We start from the raw sequence: 20,622 nt of genomic DNA on the forward strand, positions 1-20,622 counted from the left end.
TCTTTATTTACGAGATCAACAAAAAACGCATAAATGAATTCTTAAATGTTGAAATAGATTTTTTATGTCATATGGAACAAGAGAAAATCTGCCACTTTTCCATGTGCAAGGGCATAGGCCAATGACAAAAATAAATTGATTGTTGGATAACTTAATTTGTCCAGGAAGTACACGGCTGGCATACGAAAAGAAATTCTCAAATTTACGCTTTTGTCCAATGTCTTATGATGATAATATCGCAATACAAAATATCGAGCATAATTCAAACGAAATTTTCGCATAACAACAACACTTTTAGGAATTAATCAGCCGACTATATTATACAACTAGCTCTGGCAAACCTTGCCAAACGTTCTCCAAAAAAATTCCTTTGTCACCTCGGACATTTTACTCCACATCGATAACCACAATGAGCTTTGGATGTCTGTAAACGTAAATCAGTTTATCAACGAATATGTTAAAATTGTAATCTATGTATAATCTTTCATCAATAATAATAGTTTAGTTAAGCTTAATGTAATGAAGTTCAAAATAATGATCTGATAATTGTATTCATGTTGTTAAAACTGTTCTAAAATTTGACGCATACACTTAGTTTTAAATCTACTTTTTATGTTAGGACTTGTATCAAAGCTATAATTAATCATAGAATTAATTTCATCTTTTCAGATTTTTGTGCAATCTCGATAATAAATGATAAACAATGATAATATTCAAATATTTCCAATTATCCACTAAAATTGATTGATTAAGTTACAGTAGGTATCGCTTGATATGAGATATACTTAGTCTTCAAGTATTTTCATAGCAACCTTATAACGCATTGCAGCTAAAAGAAGGTCAAAAATAAGTTATTGATAATTAAAGCAAAACGTTAAAAATCCTTACAATGACAGAAGCTGATTTTGCTTTTGTTCAGAAATTGAGGAACAAAGTGATATGTTGAGATACGTCAGTTCCGGCAGGTACTGGTTCATTTCCTCAAATCGGTCGCCTCTTAGTTTGGTCAATCCACGCAAACTAAGAAGTTGCAATTGGCTGCATACCAGAAACAATAAAAATATTTATTTAGTCGTATATGTATGTATTACTTTTAAAACAAAAACATATCACGATTTGGTATTCTATGGTATTGAAATATTTATTTCGAAACAATGCTCTTGCATAACTGAAAATTAGCAAAGATTCCTCACTGCTCTCAATTATTGTTTCGAAATGCATTTGCCCGACATCATGCACTTACTTGCATGATTCCATGAGGTTGGTGATCGATGTGTCGGTGACGTTGCTACAGTGGTCGAACGAAGCTATTTCAAGTTGACACCTGACGTAAACGTTTTCATGAAACTTTTTTACATTGAATATTTACATTGAAGAAAACCGCAACAATATGAAAACATATAAAAACACTGGCGTAAAGATGGTTATCATGGTTACCATTAGTTCCGTAGTGGCTGCTTACTCAAAACTGTAGGTTGGTTACCTTTTTTTGGTTACAAACTGAGTTACTTATTTACAAATGTTGTGTTGCACGCAAAAATTTACTTGCTATTTGTTGTACAAATATAACTTCAACTAAATTACAAAAACATTAAAATTTATATTAAACCAATTATTTTAAAAAGATCTAAAACACATTTTAAAATCTCAATTGTTCATATGAATTTAAAAACAAATGTTTTACTTCATTTTAAAACATCTTCAAATTAGATTAAAATTATTTAGTGGCTAAAATTTTGTTTTGATTTATGTATGTATGTTGTTTTTAATATGTATGTTTTTAATTAAAATGGATTTAAATGAATACAAATGATTTAGTAAAAATTTAATTGAATTTATCTTAAATTTTATCATTTTACTTTAAATCGTGTCTTTGACAAAAATATAAAGTGATTTTACGACCAAACCACTTTATCTGTGAAATAAGTAACAAACTAGGAACCGGTAACTAGATTCAAGCCGAGCGTACAAAATGGAAAGTCATTGTGACAAAGTTTAAGTAAAACATAACCATACCCAGACGCTATAACATTTATGGTGGTATCATCAACTGCTTTTGTGTCACAAATGGCCAAATCCCTTAGATTGACAAGAAGTTTATCTTTGAACAAGCCGGCTATGGCGGGTGCGGAGATATTGTCTGGTATGTTTTCCAAATGCAACTGTTGCAAGCTGAATGAAGTATATTGTACTTGAATCAATATTTTCTAGCAACTCTAGACATTTAAACTCACAACAAACAAGCAAAAAAGATATGCTGCATACCTTACTTTCCCGTAGAAAGCACGAAAACTTGTGTCAGTAAGGTTTGTGCAGTTGCAAATCCGAAATCTCTGTAAATTACCAAGATAACGGCAAACAGCAATGACAGAGTTGTCTGACAATCCCAATCCATGAATAACTAAGAACTCGATCTTAGTTTGCTTGGAGACGAGGTTTTCTACGCACCTTTAAATATAAATATTTCCTTCTTCGTGACGCGTGATTATGAAAACAAACTTGTGTTAATTTAATACATTTCAGATTGACAATAGGCTGATTTTAAACTACTCGATTTTCAAAAGAAATGTCTTACCTATCGTCCAAGTGAAATTCGACGTTACTCAAGAAATGCAAAATCTGACATGGCATATGAGCGATGAAATTAACACCTTCTTCAGTGACATGGGTACAACCCGATATGTCCAGTTTTGAGAGATGCTCAAATTCGCTCACAACCTTCATGGCTTCGTCATCGACGTTACTGCAAATGCGAAACTTTTAAAACAAACTTTCAGCTACAAATAATTTTGTTAACCATTACACATTGGAAATGTTAAAACTTAAAGAAGATCAGCAGAATGAAATCAATTTTGATAAAATTTTAGTTAAAATAACCAAGAATCTTAAGCGGTCACGAAAGTTCCAGTTTCTATTAATTTCAAGTCATTAAGGATGGATGAATTTAATTAATTATAAAGCGGTGGTGTAATTACCAAAGGTATACTACTAGATTTAATAAGTGGCGTACTCATCATGCGCAGTAGCATTAATAAGATCAACAGAAGTTTATAATTTTCGACGTCATTTTCAAAGAGTTATGAAGTATAAAATACAAACTCAACGTGGATGACACAAACATAAGCGATTTTAGTTGAGATTTGTCTTGTTTATGGTAAATTAATGACCCAATAACTAATCAAATTAATATTATCTAGACATTAAAAAGATTATCATTGACTTATCGAATGCATTTACCTGCATCCGTGAAGTTCAAGGCTTTCAATTTTCTTACAGCTAAGTTTTATTTCATCCAGGATTTGAGCCGTGACACAATCACACCCTGTTAATTCCAAGTTGACAATATTTGAAAACTTGTAAAACAACAATCGTTTATCTGAACCAAACACACGGTTTCCAGTGATTTGACAAAATGAAAGAGATCGCAGATGTCGTGAAACTCGATCGATCTCTGGCTGGAGGAGCTCATAGAGGGCTTCCTGAATATAACTTATGAGTTAGAAACTGTTTCCAAATTTATTTCATCTACTTCCATAATAACAATACCGATAAGGCATTTTTACCAGCACTGCCGGGTTTCCGTGCCAGGTCTTCATATTAATTTCCCTCCATAATGAAGAATCAAAAGCCAATGAGTTGAACAAACAACAAACATGGCGGACAGCAGAAAGAATCGTATATTGATGTAAATAACTGAAAATGTGGAGCCAAATTTCATCAGGAAGTTTGTACCAATCTACAAAGTTTGCACATTCCTCGCTTTGGAAAGTAGAAACGGAACCTTCCATAACTTAAACTAACTTTCTAAATTAAATTTAACGGATTAAAAAAATGCTGAATAATCTGGAACGGAGAACGATTTAGTTGCAGATTTTAATAAAACTGTGTTTAAACTAAAAATAGAAAATAATAACTTATTGAATAAAAATCGTCGACATTCGGCAATTTTAAATTGGAAAATAATTTTCTCAAAGTAATTTGCTGTGTTTGGTTGATTTTTTCAAAGACGTTTGCGCTTTAATAAACAAATTGCTTGGTATCGATGCTACATTAGTTTCATTGATTCCATAATATATTCCATTAGCTGGGATGCGTTCAGTGTTCCGCTAAGGTGTTAATTGTTAAATGTAGGAACACAAACATTTTTGCTTTCAAAATAAACCACAGAGGTCAATCAACCGCTTAATTCACAAATTCATCTAGATTATGACTTGATGTGATTTAAAAAAAGTTGTTCTTTTGAAAATTACATCTGGTATCAGCACAAATATAAAAGAACAATAGCAAGTAGATTCTAGCAAATAAACTTAGCAGGGACAAGCTTCCAGTCAGTAACAATGATATCAGTTTCCCCTAGAATAGCGGCTGGAAATCATTCATATTTCAATATCACCTCCAAATGTATTCATAATTTCCGTGCTAAACTTGCAAATTATCATGCTTACCTCGAACTTAATGTGGTTAGTTAAAATTCTTCTGTGGAAGGTGCCAAAAGTCTTTAAAAAAAAACGATAAAACTTTCCACAGGAATTTTTATACCCTTTGTAATTCTGTAAACTGTTGTACGAAAAGCACCAAACACTTTGCATCATCTGTCAAGAACACAAGAAGAAAAGATAAGGGGCAGCTGCTTGGAATGTGCTGCGGGGCAGAATTGTTTCCCCGCCGCGTCCAAATGTCCTTGCTGATAAAAATGTGACGTGTTCAAAGCGTCCTTAATTAAGCGATTAACTATTTACTAGTTGGACGAAAGCAAATACATTTTCAATACTCTAAGGGTTGTTCAGCATTGAAGCAAGATTCATTCATCAGTTGCATGAATACATCACCTGCTCACCTGCCTAACTTTCGCTTTTCCAACTTATGTTTTATGGATGTAATTCATTACGGGTTTAGTGGTCGCGCTAGTAGCTACGAGCAATAATTAACGTTATTTCTATTGAACACGTTTTAAGCTATTTCGGATTTGTCATATTTTCCTGTTCATTGGAGCGTGTTAGCAAGAAATGGCTTCATTTTTCCTCCCTACAGTGTATATTAGCATTGTATACTTATGTATACTTACACTTTTAGTATATAAGTATTTCGATCAGCCAAAGAAAATTATGTTTGTCATTTGCGACCAATTAACTGATTATGATTTAAATTTACGATAAACACATACTTGTGATCTTCCAAAATACCAGGATTTCGAATCCGTATCGTTGCACATATCGAAAAGATATGTTAGAAATAACGATAAAACTTGGTCAGCTCGCTTACTTGGTTAATGAAAGCGTTTTTTAAACGTATCCGTTTGAGTCGTACATAGTTGTATGACGTCATTGTTATTGTGTAAAACTTTAAGATCTCAATGTTGGAAGACTCATCGATTAAATTTAACCATCTAATTTCGATGCGGAAGTCGATTAAATTCAGAACATGTCAAAATGAAATTCTCCACTAGTTTACACGAATTGGTGTTTTCTGCTCTTTTGTACACGTGAGGGAGTTTTATGCCGTGTTGTATTCCTCGATGTTCAATTTTTGCATCCTGGTTAACACTTGATGAAGTTGCTTCCAAATGAGAAGGTTTTAAGCGAAAGACTTCATTTTAATTTTTTTCGATTCAGATCCTTTTCAAAACTACGTTTTAGATTGCATCACCTCTACATTAATCAATGGAATTTAGCGCATTATGCTTAAATTTGTTTCGCTCCCTTGTCCACATTCACTACACTGACTACAGTAACATGTTTTTGTTTTAGTGCAAAAACTAAAATGAAGTAGGCATTGTCTATTACTACATGGCGGCTTGTCATTGTGTTTGATAATTTTGCTTTCCTATATTTACCCTTTTCTTTGAATATTTCTAAATTAGTTCTAGATTATTTCTGTTTCTAGAAAATTTTGGTGCTCTATGTTCTGTTCTAACCAAGTGGGAACATGTTGTACTTTCAACTCTTCAGGTTTGTCTTAATGAAAATTTTCTTTCTTGTTACATAACAACAGTTGGTCGCTCCACAGTCACACACAAGCTACAGTAAGTTAACTTTGTAGATTCTAAAAACCTACACCAAAAAAGCAACTAAAGTTTATGACTTTCGTCTGAGTTATGTCATATGTATGTGCAACTGCAACCAATTGGCATATTAACACGAATTGTTGACGTAATAATGGTGTTCAATATATCATGCGACCATGTTACAATAGAATATTTTCTATGAATCAAATAAAGAACAAATCTCTTAATCACGTTAATGTTAATTAATTAGTCTTCAATCAAATTTCACTCAAAATCGTTCAAAGTAATTTTCCTCAAAACACGGCTGGTATCTCTAATCTGTTCAAGCTCATCGATTGGCGTCCTATCCTTGATCACTATAAGGTCAGGTTTCCTGTAACAATATATCAAGTCAAGTTGGTTTATCGTTAATCCGCAACCTATGTAACCGAAATGTAACAGAAATTAAAGAAATTCACTTTAGACAAAAAATGTACACATATTGTAAATATCACAAAAGTGTAAAAATAATGCAAATTATTTTAATATATTATTTTAGTATTACATCGATTCTTAAGGTTGCAACGTTGGTGTTTTTTTCCGGGTAATCTGTAAATATTGCTCGTCATTTATGCATTGCTTTTTCATGTGGAGGAGCGACCGAACGGACGGATTTTTGTATCGGTACGACACAGGTTTTATGTTGGTTTAAGCCAGGGGTGGGCAACATACGGCCCGCGGGCCGGACCCGGCCCGCGACGGGATTTTGAGCGGCCCGCAGACAGATCAGTTTTGACTTCAGCAGCTATTGAAGTGCATTATTCGTTAATAAATTCATTAAATACTGTTTATGGTATCTATGCTTAAAACTTAAAGTTTACATTAAATACGATTTATTCCTTGCATAGGTGGATAAATACACGACTAATGTATCGATTCAGGAATCCGGCCCGCCAAGTACTTTATTTTCTCATATCAGGCCCGCCGACCGAAAAAGTTGCCCGCCCCTGGTTTAAGCTGTGCTTCTCCTAGAGTTTGTGCTTCTCCTAGAGTTTAACCAAGAGTGTTTCTGGAAAGCTAGGGTGACAAAAATTACACGTCACACGATGATGGAACTAAAATAAAATGACCAGCAACTTGTATGTGTGTTGTATAATCTGTTGAATGTATTAATATTGGAAGCAAACCTGCCTAATTCAAAAATCTAACGTGGGCATGAAGAAACTTGTTAATTCGATCATGTTGATTAACATTGTGCAAATTGAAAACAAATTTGTTAATCAAATTCCGAATAAAATCTGATGATGATTTCATTAAAATTATTGAATATTATTAAAATTATACTTTACGTCATAACAAAAATGATCTCACCGTAACAAGAGATATTTGACTTTTTCTTCAGAAATACCGCTACAAAAAGCTATACCGAGACAATGTAGTTTCGGCAAATGATGGTCAATTTCCGCAAGCCAATCGCCTTCTAAATTTGTCAGTCCGTGTAAACAAACCACCTCTAGTTTTCTGCAAATAAAAATAAGTATAATTAAAAGATTATGTTAAATAATAAAGCAGGGTGGAAATTTGAAAATTAAGGGTGAAATATGTTACCGTTGCTAATAATGTTACTGTCAACTACTTATTGGAACTTGCACAAGTTCTATTGTGTGTGTTTAGGTAATCTTTCCTACGCTGTTGCAAGTCGTGTTTGGCAAGCTTGTCTGCGTTTATCAATGGAAGTGCCGAAAGCTTTCGCCTCATCAAACAAGACCAAAATTATTGAATTGTTAACTTAAGAATAATCATCGTCGTATTGCAAAACATCTTTGTCAAAGTCATCGACGGCTCCACACTGCTCAAACCATAACGAGCTTGTTTGCATTTTATCGATGAAATTGTCACAATCTTTGCCGACATACCGAGAAAACATTTAAACTGAATATCTCCAGTTTGATCAATGCAACAAATAACTTTTAAACCAAGGTTTTAATCTACAACAGTTAAAAAACGGCAAAAATATTTAAGGATACAACGCTTTCAAAATAGACCAACATAATGAATTATTTCGCTGCGCAAGTAAGTTATATTTCGACCCTTGGTCAACTAATTATTCTCGCAGTTTCTTTTTTCAATTTTAAAATCTTTTTGAAATCTTTATTCGAATTTGTTTATTTCCTTATTCTCTGTGCAAGGACTTTACATCGTGATCTAAGAATAGAATTCGAGCCACAACATCACAATGCAGGCGCTTTATCCGCTGCGCCACCAAACCAACGATGCGATGTCGACGCGTTTTCAATTTGTTAATTTATTCTTTTGTTTCTTTATTGTTTTATATAAACTCGCCAAACGTTGGCACAAAATTACTGTGCTTTTATAGATATTACGGATGGAAGTAAACTAAAAATAAAAATTATTATTATAATTTATTTTGCTGTACAAACCAAAAGAATTTGAGACTTAACCTACCTGCATGATTTGATGAGTTTGTCGATTGATTTATCGGTTACTTTGCTGCAAAACTTAAGATCAATGCTCTTAAGATGAGGACATCTGGCGAAATATTTACGAGAAAAACATGTAATAGTAAAGGAACTTGATACAAATTATAACAAATTTACCACTACAGCATACATACATTACAGTTACAAATACACATCAGTATTGCTTTGCCGATTGTTACTATTTCATTCAAATAATATGGATGTCAGAAAATAATTTCAGACATAGAATATTTTAAACAAATGAACCGCAGATTAATTGGTCTTGTTCAAAATTGAAGATAAAACATAACCCTACCCAGATGATATTGCATCTACTGTTTCATCAACAACAGCGTCTGTAAAGCTGATGGAAAGGTCCGTCAAGTTCAACCGAGGTTTATCTTGGAACAAATGATTAATAGCCTGGGTAGAAACTATTGTTGCTCTTTGCAAATACAAGCATTCCAATCTACAAGAAACATATCGCCATTAAACAGGTTACATTACTGTAGTTCAATTCAACTTTGATGATGAATTGATTGAACCGAAAAGCAAATAAAATTTTTAATATATCATTATCTATACCTTACTTTCCCACACAGCGCATAGATGCTTCTATCAGTAAGATCTTTGCAGTTATAAATATGAAAAGTTTTTAAGTTTGAAAGACAATGGCAAGCATCAATCAGAGAGCTGTCAGTCAAGTTATCTCCAGATAGAACGAAGAAGTCAATCTTAGTTTGCTTGCTGACGAGATTCACTATACCCCTGAACAAAATAAACGTTTGATCTGCTGTACATTTGATAATGCATCAAACTTTTTCGTATATTTCATACTGATAACAAACTAACTTCAAACTCTGAAATAAATATCTTTCCGACAAGACGTGTTACCTATCGCTAAATTGGTGAACGTTGTAACTCAGAAATTGCAAAATCTGACAAGGCATATCAGCAATGAAATTAACACCTTCATCAGTAACTTGATAACATTCCGAGATGTTTAGTATTTGAAGATGCTCAAATTTACTCACAACCTGCATAGCTTGATCATCGACGTTACTGCAAATATGAGACTTCAGAAAAAATCTGTAGTCACCAGTACTAAATAGTAAATTTACATTGATAAACAATTAACAAACTTTTACAATAATTCAAAGTGATTGAAAGTGGTATCGAATTACGCTGTTGATTGTAATTAAAGGTAACTGATGACGCAATCACAGATTATGTGATCGTTTACATTTTAACTAGATTGTCATTGACTTATCAAATGCATTTACCTGCATCTGCTTAGATTAAGTGTTTCAATTTTTGTACAGTTGCATCGGATTTCTTCCAGGATTTGAGCCTCGATATAATCACATTCTGGCAATTCCAAGCGAACAATATTTGAAAACTTGTAAAACAACCATCGTTTATCTGAACCAAACACAAAGTTTCCAGTGATTTGACAAAATGAAAGGGATCGCAAATTTTCGGAAACTAAATCGATCACTGACGAGAGGTTCTCAATGAAGGAATCCTGAATATAAAACAAGAATAATAAAACCTTTTTCGAAATTCAATCCATCCACATCTAGTAAAAACAGTAATAAGAGATTCTGTACCAGATTTATTATAGGTCCAACCCAGTTTGTCAGGTCTAATTCTTTCCATAATGAAAGGTGGAAAGTCAATGATTTGAATTTACGACAAACGAAGGCAACTACATTTAGAATGGTTACTGGAGACAAATAACTGAAAATCTCCAACAAAAGTTCCGAAGGAAGTTTCATCCAATCGACATCACTTGCACATTCTCCAATAGAGCGATCAGAAACGGAATCCGCCATAAGTTTACTTTATTTTAAATTGTAAAATTAACTGATCAAGAAAAGAAATATTTTACTTAAAAAAATTTACCAAATATTTTTAATTTGTTCCAGATTTAAAACAACAAATTCTATGTTTCTATCAAGTAAAGTAAACATATAACAACATCATTATCTGCAAGTTTCCTATAAATACTGACTGTCGGCAGAAATCTTGGTAGTTTTTATAAAATCTTCAAATCACCAACACCGTAAACAACTCTACTGTGCACCATCTAACATGAGCACGCAAAGAGAAGAAAAAACGGGAACTGGTTGGAATGTGCTGCGAGGCAGAAGCGTCGACGCTGAGTTCAAACGTCTTTGCTGATAAAAATATTACGTCCCTGACAATCGTAAAATAGAAATATTTAATTCGATTCAAAATTCTAAGTCGCTTTTAAATATGACCCTGAAGATTTCACACAAACTGTAGCGAGTTAAAGTCATGTTTGGAGTTAGGCATTATATGACTAACACATAATTACGCACATTTAACGGCTGTGAACAAAAAGTAAAACTTGTAAGCATTTTTATTTTTCGGGGTAATTTGCTGCAAGGTTATCAATAAAGATCCAAATTATACGATAATTAAGTTTAAGTATTTGTAGAAACGCACAATCTCCATCAATTCAAATTAGCAACATTTGTATCAGGCTACTTTGAACAAATTAAACAAACGAAATTTGCTGTTGTGGGTTTGGATCCTGCATGCGGTTGTTATCCTTTCTCATCATGGCGACCATATTGTATGGTCTGGTGCAATACAACGCTGGTTATTCACGTAGAAATCCAAGCAGGTGAAACACTTTGCATGTTTTCAACTTTCTTTTAACTTAATCAAAACAACCGATGCATAGGTCGGTGAATGAGCAATATTGAACGATGCATTTGTCTGCTGTATTGTCACACAGATATGAAAATACATTTAGTTTTAGGCGCTTTAAAATGGTATTTGTAGCGCATAAATAACGAAACCCTATGCTTCATGTTTTTTTTGGGCAGAGATGGACAAGTTCGGGAAGTTAAAAACAATTTGTAAAGCTATTTGGCTGCCTTCAATGCAACTTTGAATACGCCACTGTATGCTTAACTAAATAGCAATTTTACTTATCAACGCAATATTGCACTGGTGGTTTTCGGTAGTTTAATCTTTTAACGCTGACGTTGTTCTTTAAAGCATAAGTTTGTTGCGCAATTCTATATCGAATAAACAATATCAACAACTGGTTAGTCTAATTAGACCTACATAAAGCTGTTGAAGAGCATAAAGCTAAACTCGGCAAATATGCGCTTAAACTATAATTTTATAAATGAAAAGGCTCCCACCAATGCTGGGTCTCAGGGCACTCCACCATGTAAATGAGACGCTGTCACTATATATTAGTCCAGAACATCGCCGGAGATGATTCTTCCTGGAGAGCAATTACTTCCAAGTTTTTCTCCACGCTCCCACAGGTGACGTGCGGGTCGAGTGGCACCAATATAGCAGCCTGGCTTCGTGAGATAGTGACCAATGCACATGAACAGCAATGCTAATTAATTTAAGATCTTTTTAAATTGTGATTCACAATTCGGTGAGACCTAATTGTTTATTGTAACTTTCCAGAGATAATCGCAAATTAAAAGCATTTTATGTCAAAAATTTCTGCCTCAAGACGGTGATAGAGATCAATTACACAATCGATTTAATTGTCAGTAACAAATTATCCGAGTGCTTGAAAGTAGGTACAAGTCAGACTAGTACCGCTTAATCTCGTTTAATAACAACTTGGGTCATCCTACAACTTGCCAGACGACTTCTACAAGACACTTTGTTTTAAACGAGCTGTGCAGTAAATGTTGGTTGTGGTTTGACATCTGTAAAATGCCACAGACAAATAGTTGAGATCGTGATGTGTAAGTTGGCCCTGGATCTCGATATAACCTGGTAGAATAAGTCTTGCCATTGCCTCGTCTTCAATGATATTTGCCATCGAATTACTGCACATTACACAGTAACATTAATCTAATCATGGTGCATCTGCAAACATGTGATAAAAAAGAGCCTGAAATTATTATCGTCGTTTATTATTATAGGAACAAACAAAAACAACCAATATGGCTTGGTCTGTCCCTGTTTTCTTTTCCCTATTCATTGGCTTCATTTTGAGTCTTCACCGAGCTTTTGACGCAAAATAAAATAATTGATTGGTTGATTATCTCATAAGACCAAGCTTTAATATTTTTCTGTTTTTAAATTGTCTTTAGTAATAAAATTTCTATTTTTAGGACGGTTGTCTCGGGTTCGATCCCGTCTCTTTTATCGATCTTTATAAGGAAAGCAGCTCATAGTGAAAAAAATATTAAAGTATATATTTATTTATTTATATTTTGCATTCAGGCCATTTTGAATATAAGTACTGGAATGCTTTGGAATATGACAAACTACTATTACCCGGCCAACCACCTGCATTTTGTTAAATTTGTTTTTGCAACTTGTTAACTTGGTATTTAAACAGTGGTTTTAATACTTTGTTGTACAAGTATATAGCAGTTTAGTATATAAGTATTTTGGTTTGCCAAGCTAACAATTTTTGTCATTTGCAACAAATTATTTGATTATGATTTAAATACAACGATAAGCAATTATTTGAAATCTTCCCAAATACCAGGATTTCGAATCTATATCATTGCAGATATCGAGAAAATTTGTTAGAAGTATCGGTAGAACGCGGTCAACTTGCTTACCTGTTAGTGATAGCGTTTGTTAGTCTTATCCATTTGATTTTTACATATTTTTATGACGCCATTGTTATTGTGTAAAACTTTAAGACTTCAATGTTGGAAGACAAGTCGATTAAATTAAAATATCTAATTTAAATGCCGAAGTCGGTCAAATTCTGAACCTGTCAAACTGAAATTTTCCGTTATTATACTCCAATTGGTGTTTTCTACTCTTTCGAATCCTTGAGAGCGTTTTCTGCCTTGTTTTAATTCATGATGTTCGATTTTTGATTCTTGGTTAAAACTTGCTAAAATTTCTTCCAAATGGGAAGGTTTTAAGCGAAAGATTTCATTTTAATATTTTTGATTTAGATCATTGTCAAAACTTCGTTTTAGATTGTATCACCTCTACTTTAATGAACGGAATTAATCGCATTCTACTTAATTTTGTTTCCTCTCCCTTGTCCACATTCACTTCAGAAACATTTTTTTAGTATTAAAACTGTGTCTATGTTTTGTGGTCGTGCTAGCTTACCAAGTGGAAATATCTTGTACATTCAACTCTTCAGGTTTGTGTTCATAAAAAACTGTTTTCTTGCGACATAACAACAGTTGGTCGCTCCACAATCACACCGTGACGCGACACTTAATCGAAAGACACTTTATCGAACGACACTTTATCGAAAGACAGCTACAGTAACACACACACACACACAAGCTACAGTAACTTTGATTTTCAAAACCTACACCAAATAAACAACTAAAATTTATGATTTTTGGAGATATGTTTTACATGCATGTCCAACTACAATCAGTTGGCATGTTAACACAAATTGTTGAAGCAATAATGGTGTTCAATTAATCATGTGACCATGTTACAATAGAATATTTTGCATGAAACAAATAAAGAACAAATCTGTTAATCACTTATATTAACCTTCATTCAAAATTCACTCAAAATCTTTTAAAGTAATTTTCTTCAAAACACGAATGGCATCTCCAATGTGTTCAAGCTCATCGATTGACGTCGTATTCCAGTATACTGTAAGGTCAGTTACAATAGAATATTTTGTACAATAGAATATTTTGTAATATGTGACCATGTTACAATAGAATATTTTGCATGAAACAAACAAAGAAAAATTCTGTTAATCACTTAAATTAGCCTTCATTCAATATTCACTCAAAATCTTCTAAAGTAAACTTCTTCATAAAACAACTGGTGTCTTCACCCTGTTTAAATTCTTCGAATGTCATCTTATTCCCGAACACTGCAAGGTCAGGTTTCCTGTAACAATGTAACAAGTCAAATCGTTTTATTGTTAATGTGCAACCTATGTAACCTATATAACTAGTATTAGCTTGAAGTTTAAATTAGTTGACTCGTGACGAAAAATGTACACACACTGACACTATCACAAAAGTGTAGCAATACCAAATATTGTTTTAAAATTTTCTTCTCATATTACATTGCTTCTCATGGTTGCATTGTTTGTTTGTTTCTACGAGTAACCTGCAAAAATTGCTCGCCAATTTTTTATATCTTGCTTTTCCTTGTGGTTGTTGCTGCTTCACATTATTTGTGTTCGCAGATTCTCGAATGAGTCGCATTACTCCCTCCTCGGGCAACTGCGGCTTCTGTGCGTGCTAGTTATCCCTGTGTCTGGGGTGCAAAGCGCATCGTGACGCGACACTTAATCGAAAGACAGTTTATCGAACCACACTTTATCGAAACGACAGCTGATCGAACCGACAGTTGATCGAATGACCAGTAATCGAACCGACAGTTGATCAAACCGACATTTGATCGAATCGACTGTTGCTTCTCCCGCACACAGTCATAGCAAAACGTGGCGTACAGTTGCATTGTTTGCTGTAGAAAATTGAAATTTGGTGACTTTTCATAAAAAATGTTCAGCTATCTGTCCATGTTTGTTTGATAAAGTTGGATTTTGTAATTTTTGAGATATTGTGATATTTATATAGTTTTGTACTCTCTCCGCATTGAAGCGTATTACAGTACTCATGTACGCATGAATAACTTGACTAAATATTCTCTTTCGTTCTCTTCTCGCGGTCAGGGGCGCGGCGTAACAATACCACAATTTTTTCAAACAGTGGTAAACACTGCAGTTTGAAACTCAATAAGAAACGGCGGGCCGTATTCTTGTGATAACTTATTAATATGTTTCGGGCCGGACGATTGGGCCGCCATGCGAAATCGTCAACTTCATGATACAAATATAAAATATAGATATAAAATATAAATCGTCAACTTTATGATATAAATATAAAATATAGATATAAAATATAAATCGTCAACTTTATGATATATACATCACAATTCATTAATGCACACCATTACAAAGACCGCACATCACAATGGCTTATTGTCTCTATGTTTGAGAAACACGCAATTAAGATCCGAGGCTTAAAATGACACCGAGGCTTAAGATGTTACACCTATAATATAATTCATCAGTGTGATATCATAAATCTTGCTTGAAGCTATTGTCAAAGTTTGTAGTTCGATCAACTGTCGGTTTGATCAACTGTCGGTTCGATAAATTGTCGTTCGATCAACTGTCGGTTCGATTAATTGTCGTTCGATAAAGTGTCGTTCGATAAAGTGTCGTAGTACCATAGCGCATAGCCTAGCAAGCCGAATCGAATCCACATTTGGAGCAGCGACGGAAAAGTCGTGGTTTTGTTTCGTTACGCCGTTGCTTTTATGTTGGCTTAAGCTGTGGCTCAAGTAGAGTTTTAATTATTTCTCTGTTTCTGTTTTTATGACGTTTAGTCACCGCAATTAAACAAAACAATATCGGTCTAACGATCAGGCCGTTACCGAATTAAGAGTGTTCCTGGAAGTCTAGGTAGATAATAATTACACGTCACATGCTAAGTAAAAATTAAATGACCAGCAACCTGTATGTCCGTTGTTCTATTCTGTTCTAATCTAATCTGCTGTTGCAGTTTGGCCAATACACGTGTTGTTGGAGTATTTGTGTCAAGCTTAATTATCAAGTTCAGGATATCCCGTTTCAACAGTTCGTTTCAACACTTCAACACTTCAACGGTTCGTCAACTATAAGCATTTTTCGCTCTTCAAGCTTTTACTAACATTTAATCCCCTATCTCGGAAAATTATACAATAACAACAACGGTATTCTCAGCATCGTATTTAAAGAAAAGCAGCCTCTCTTAATAGTTTAAAACTTTAAAACGTAGAATGCCCCTTTTCTACCCAAGCACTCCCTACTCGAGCGCCACACACCAAAACCAAACATAGATTCGACGAGAAAATTAGCGCGGGCGCTAATTACCAATTAGGTCCTCTAGGATAGCGGGATAACGCGTCACAGTAAATAAGCTAAAAACATGTAAATGACGAGAAAAAGTGCAGCAGTGCAGGAGTTGTTGTAAAAACCGACAAATGAAGGGAACCGATACACAAATGAAGCAACGCACCGCTCCAGTAAACACAAATGTTAATAGTCACACATATTGAACTTAATTATTGTTTAAGTATTGTAACGATTGTTACAATCATAACAATCATATGATAACTATTGTATTTAAATTGAATCCACATTTGGAGAAGTTATAAGAGTAGAGTAAAAAAATACTGCATTGACACACTAAGATAAAAGCTCCATAACAGTTTACGAGGTATTAGATATGAAAACAAACTCTAAATAGTAATAAATAGTTTAAACCGTAATCTAGTGCCTGACAAATTGAGTGATACAACATTAATACACAGTACTAATAAATAAGGTGCGTAGAAATATTCCGTGATAAAAGAACTTAAGGCAAAACCCGCCTAATTTGAAACATTAACTTAGGCAAGAAAAAACTTGTTGATTTGATCATGTTGGATTAGATTGTGTAAATTGACAACTTTTTTGTAATCAAAAATTCAAATAAAATCTGATGATGATTTCATGTAAATGATTTCATGTATTTCAGGTAAATTGTTAAAATTATACTTCCCGTCATAACAAGAACTGATACTAGTGATCAAAATGTAAAAAATATCTTACCGCATCAAGACATGTTTAATTTTGTCGTCAGAAATACCGCTACAAAAAGCAATACCGAGAAAATGTAGTTTCGGCAAATAATGGTCTATTTCCGCAAGCCAATCGCCTTCTAAATTTGTTAGTCCGTTTAAACAAACCACCTCTAGTTTTCTGCAAATAAAAACAAGTATAATTAAAAGATTATGTTAAATAATAAAGCAGGGTGAACATTTGAAAATTAAAAGTGAAGTTGTTACTGTTGCTAATAATGTTACTGTCAGCTACTTATTGGAACTTGCACAAGTTCTATTGTGTGCATTTAAGTATTCTTTCCTATGCTATTCCAAGTGGTTGAAGAGCTTGTCTGCGTTTATCAATAAAAGTGCCCAATGCTTTCATCAAACAAGACCAATATTATTGAATTGTTAGCATAAGAATAATTATCGTCGTATTGCAAACTGCTGCAATCGTACTGTTCAAACCTTATCGAGCTTGTTTGCGTTTTATTGATGAAATTGCCACAAAGTTTCCCGACATAATGAGCAAACATTTAAGCTTGAATATCTCCAGTTTGATAAACAAAATAACCAATTCGAAAAAACAGTGCTTTAAGCAACAGCAGTTAAAAACGACTCAAACATTTAAGGAAACAACGCTTTCAAAATCGACCAACATGACCAATTATTTCGCTGCGCAAATATGTTATATTTCGACCCTTGGTCAACTAATTGTTCTCGCAGTTTCTTTTTTCTATTTTAAAAGCTTTTTGATATCTTGATTCATATTTGTTGATTTGTTTATACTCTGTGCAAGGACGTTACAGCGTGAACTAAGAATAGAATTCGAGCCACAACATCACAATCCAGGCGATTTAACCGCTCCGTCACCAAACCAACGGTGCGATGTCGAAGCGTTTTCAATTTGGTAATTTATTCTTTGTTTCTTTATTGTTTTATATAAACTCGCCAAACTTTGGCACAAAATTTCTGTGCTTTTATAGATATTAAGGATGGGAGTAATCTAAAAATAGAAATTGTTATTATAATTTATTTTGCTTTGACAACCAAAAGAATTTGAGACTTAACCTACCTGCATGATTTGATGAGTTTGTCGATCGATTCATCGGTGACTTTCCTGCAAATGTTAAGATCAATGCTCTCAAGATGAGGACATCTGGCGAAATAGTTACGAGAAAAACATGTAATAGTAAAGGAACTTGATACAAATTATAACAAATTTACCACAACAGCATACATACATTACAGTTACAAGTACACATCAATAGTGCTTTGACGATTGTAAATATTTCCTTCAAATAATATGGATGTCAGAAAATAATTTCTGTCTAGAATATTTTAAACAAATGAACACGACACCGCAGATTTATTGGTCTTGTTCAAAATTGAAGACAAAACATAACCCTACCCAGATGATATTGCGTCTACTGTTTCATCAAGAACGGCATCTGTATAGCTGATGGAAAGGTCCCTCAAGTTCACCAGAGGTTTCTCTTGGAACAAATGATTAATTGCCAGGGGAGAAACGTTTCTTGCTCTTTGCAAATACAAGCATTCCAGTCTACAAGAAACATATTGCGCTTAGATTAAACAGGTTGCATTACTGTAGTTCAACTCAACTTTAATGATGAATTGATTGAACCGAATAGCAAAAAAATCTTAAATATACCAGTTTTTATACCTTATTTTCCCACACAGCCCATAGATGCTTCTATCAGTAAGATTTTTGCAGTTATAAATATAAAAAGTTTTCAAGTTTGCAAGATGAAGGCAAGCATGAATCACTGAGTAGTCAGTCAAGTTAACTCCAGATAGAACTAAGGACTCAATGTTAATTTGTTTGCTGACAAGATTCACTATACTCCTGTACAAATTAAATGTTTTATCTGCGGTACATTTGATCATGTGTCAAAATGTTTTCGTACAATTCATACTGACAACAAGCTAACTTCAAACTTTGCAATAAAAATCATCCATACAAGATGTGTTACCTATCGGTAAATTGTTGAACGTCGTAGCTAAGAAATTGCAAAATCTGACAAGGCATGTCAGCAATGAAATTAACACCTTTATCAGTAACTTGATGACATTCCGAGATGTTCAGTATTTGAAGATGCTCAAATTTGCTCACAACTTCCATAGCTTCATTATCGACGTTACTGCAAATATGACACTTCAGAAAAAAGCTGTCGTTACCAATACTAAATAGTAAATTTACATTGACAGACTATTAACAAACTTTTACAATATTTTAAAATGAACTGAAGGTTGTACCGAATTAAGTTGTTTATGGTAATTAAAAGTAGACTGATGACGCAATCACAGATTTTGTGATCATTTACACTTTAACTAGATTGTCATTGTATTATCAAATGCATTTACCTGCATAAACTAAGAATAAGGGTTTCAATTTTTGTACAGTTTTTTCGGATTTCTTCCAGGATTTGAGCCGTGACATAATCACAATCTGGCAATTCCAAGTTGACAATGTTTGAAAACTTGTAAAATAACCATCGTTTATCTGATCCAAACACTAAGTTTCCAGTGATTTCACTAAAAGTAAGTGATCGCAGATGTTCAGAATTTAACTCGATCACCGATGAGAGGTTCTCAATGAAGGAATCCTGAATTTAATTCATGAATAATAAAGCCTTCGTCGAAATTCAACACATTCACATCAAATAAAAACAGTAATAAGTAATTCTTTGACAGAATTATTATAGGTTCAACCCAGTTTATCACGTCTATTTCTTTCCATAATGAATGGTGAAACGACAATGATTTGAATTTACGACAAACGAAGGCAACTACATTGAGAATGGTTACTGGAGACAAATAACTGAAAATCTCCAACCAAAGTTCCGGAGGAAGTTTCATCCAATTGACATCACCTGCACATTCTCTGCTTAAGCGATCAGAAGCGGAATCCGCCATAAGTTAACCTTATTTTAAACTGTAAATTTTGGATCGTAAATTCGATCGATGGTTGATTTTGGATCAAAAGTAATAATCGCACCAAGATGTATTAGGAATAATGCGCAAGTAGAGCAATCAACACCGCAATTTCAGGTTTTTTAGCTTGAAACCTTTCAATATGTTTAAGATTAACCTGGTCTTAAACTCTTTATTTGTTTTACTTCACAAACATTAATTGCGACAAACATGTCTGTCATTGTTGTCATTATTTCGTTTTAAGTTTTGTCTACTTGTTCTTTGTCATTTCTCGGACATGATGTCTATTACCAGGCAACTCATAGCTGTCGTTGAACAAATTGCTGACAAATATTTCAATAGAAACTTAAAAGTTTTTCATAACTGATGTTTCTTACTCGGTAGTTATTCTGCTTAACTCGAACTTAAGGTGATTGATGACGTCATTATCTGCAACTTTCCAATAAGTACTGACTATCTGCAGAAATCTTTATAGTTGTTATAAAATCTCCAAATCACCAAGACCCTAAACAACTCTACTGTGCACCATCTAACATGAGCACGCAAAGAGAAGTAAAACCGGGAACTGGTTGGAATGTGCTGCCAGGCAGAAGCGTCGACGCTGAG

General features: G+C 33.8%; 3 protein-coding genes and 1 long non-coding RNA gene across 4 annotated transcripts; all 4 read right to left on the reverse strand.

The window, feature by feature from the left end:
- Positions 1–22: 22 nt before the first annotated feature.
- On the reverse strand, positions 23–1,315 carry LOC143446267 (uncharacterized). The gene is made up of 3 exons (XR_013113909.1): positions 1,244–1,315; positions 889–1,038; positions 23–424 (listed from the first exon to the last, which is right to left on the reverse strand). It is a non-coding gene; the product is annotated as an uncharacterized LOC143446267 (long non-coding RNA).
- A 619-nt stretch (positions 1,316–1,934) lies between these two features.
- Positions 1,935–3,842, reverse strand: LOC143444993 (uncharacterized). Its single transcript, XM_076943785.1, has 5 exons — positions 3,564–3,842; positions 3,238–3,479; positions 2,576–2,743; positions 2,266–2,448; positions 1,935–2,172 (listed from the first exon to the last, which is right to left on the reverse strand). Exons 1-5 carry the CDS (start codon positions 3,786–3,788, stop codon positions 1,935–1,937), a joined length of 1,056 nt encoding a protein of 351 aa, XP_076799900.1. The 5' UTR covers positions 3,789–3,842.
- A 2,412-nt stretch (positions 3,843–6,254) lies between these two features.
- Positions 6,255–10,322, reverse strand: LOC143446615 (F-box/LRR-repeat protein 4-like). The gene is made up of 8 exons (XM_076946334.1): positions 10,074–10,322; positions 9,747–9,988; positions 9,358–9,525; positions 9,049–9,231; positions 8,780–8,932; positions 8,450–8,533; positions 7,355–7,504; positions 6,255–6,377 (listed from the first exon to the last, which is right to left on the reverse strand). Exons 1-8 carry the CDS (start codon positions 10,296–10,298, stop codon positions 6,269–6,271), a joined length of 1,314 nt encoding a protein of 437 aa, XP_076802449.1. The 5' UTR covers positions 10,299–10,322; the 3' UTR covers positions 6,255–6,268.
- A 3,413-nt stretch (positions 10,323–13,735) lies between these two features.
- LOC143444994 (F-box and leucine-rich repeat protein 13-like) lies at positions 13,736–19,689 on the reverse strand. Its single transcript, XM_076943786.1, has 7 exons — positions 19,447–19,689; positions 19,056–19,223; positions 18,746–18,928; positions 18,473–18,625; positions 18,137–18,220; positions 17,069–17,218; positions 13,736–14,310 (listed from the first exon to the last, which is right to left on the reverse strand). The coding sequence occupies exons 2-7, from the start codon at positions 19,202–19,204 to the stop codon at positions 14,202–14,204; spliced, it is 828 nt and encodes a 275-aa protein (XP_076799901.1). The 5' UTR covers positions 19,205–19,223; positions 19,447–19,689; the 3' UTR covers positions 13,736–14,201.
- Positions 19,690–20,622: the final 933 nt, after the last annotated feature.

This window comes from Clavelina lepadiformis, chromosome 2 (assembly GCF_947623445.1).
Source record: "Clavelina lepadiformis chromosome 2, kaClaLepa1.1, whole genome shotgun sequence".
In the NCBI taxonomy this organism is placed as follows: domain Eukaryota; kingdom Metazoa; phylum Chordata; class Ascidiacea; order Aplousobranchia; family Clavelinidae; genus Clavelina; species Clavelina lepadiformis.

Coding starts and splice junctions, on each gene's coding strand:
- LOC143444993 (XM_076943785.1), bottom strand. CDS start 3,788: ATGGAAGGTTCCGTTTCTACTTTCCAAAGCGAGGAATGTGCAAACTTT. Junction 2,744..3,237: donor CTTGAACTTCACGGATGCAG/GTAAATGCATTC, acceptor TCGCATTTGCAG/TAACGTCGATGACGAAGCCA. Junction 2,449..2,575: donor GAATTTCACTTGGACGATAG/GTAAGACATTTC, acceptor TTATATTTAAAG/GTGCGTAGAAAACCTCGTCT.
- LOC143444994 (XM_076943786.1), bottom strand. CDS start 19,204: ATGGAAGTTGTGAGCAAATTTGAGCATCTTCAAATACTGAACATCTCG. Junction 17,219..18,136: donor AAACTCATCAAATCATGCAG/GTAGGTTAAGTC, acceptor TTTTATTTGCAG/AAAACTAGAGGTGGTTTGTT. Junction 14,311..17,068: donor ATTAAACATGTCTTGATGCG/GTAAGATATTTT, acceptor ACATTGTTACAG/GAAACCTGACCTTGCAGTGT.
- LOC143446615 (XM_076946334.1), bottom strand. CDS start 10,298: ATGGCGGATTCCGTTTCTGATCGCTCTATTGGAGAATGTGCAAGTGAT. Junction 7,505..8,449: donor AAACTCATCAAATCATGCAG/GTAGGTTAAGTC, acceptor TTTTATTTGCAG/AAAACTAGAGGTGGTTTGTT. Junction 6,378..7,354: donor GTCAAATATCTCTTGTTACG/GTGAGATCATTT, acceptor ATATTGTTACAG/GAAACCTGACCTTATAGTGA.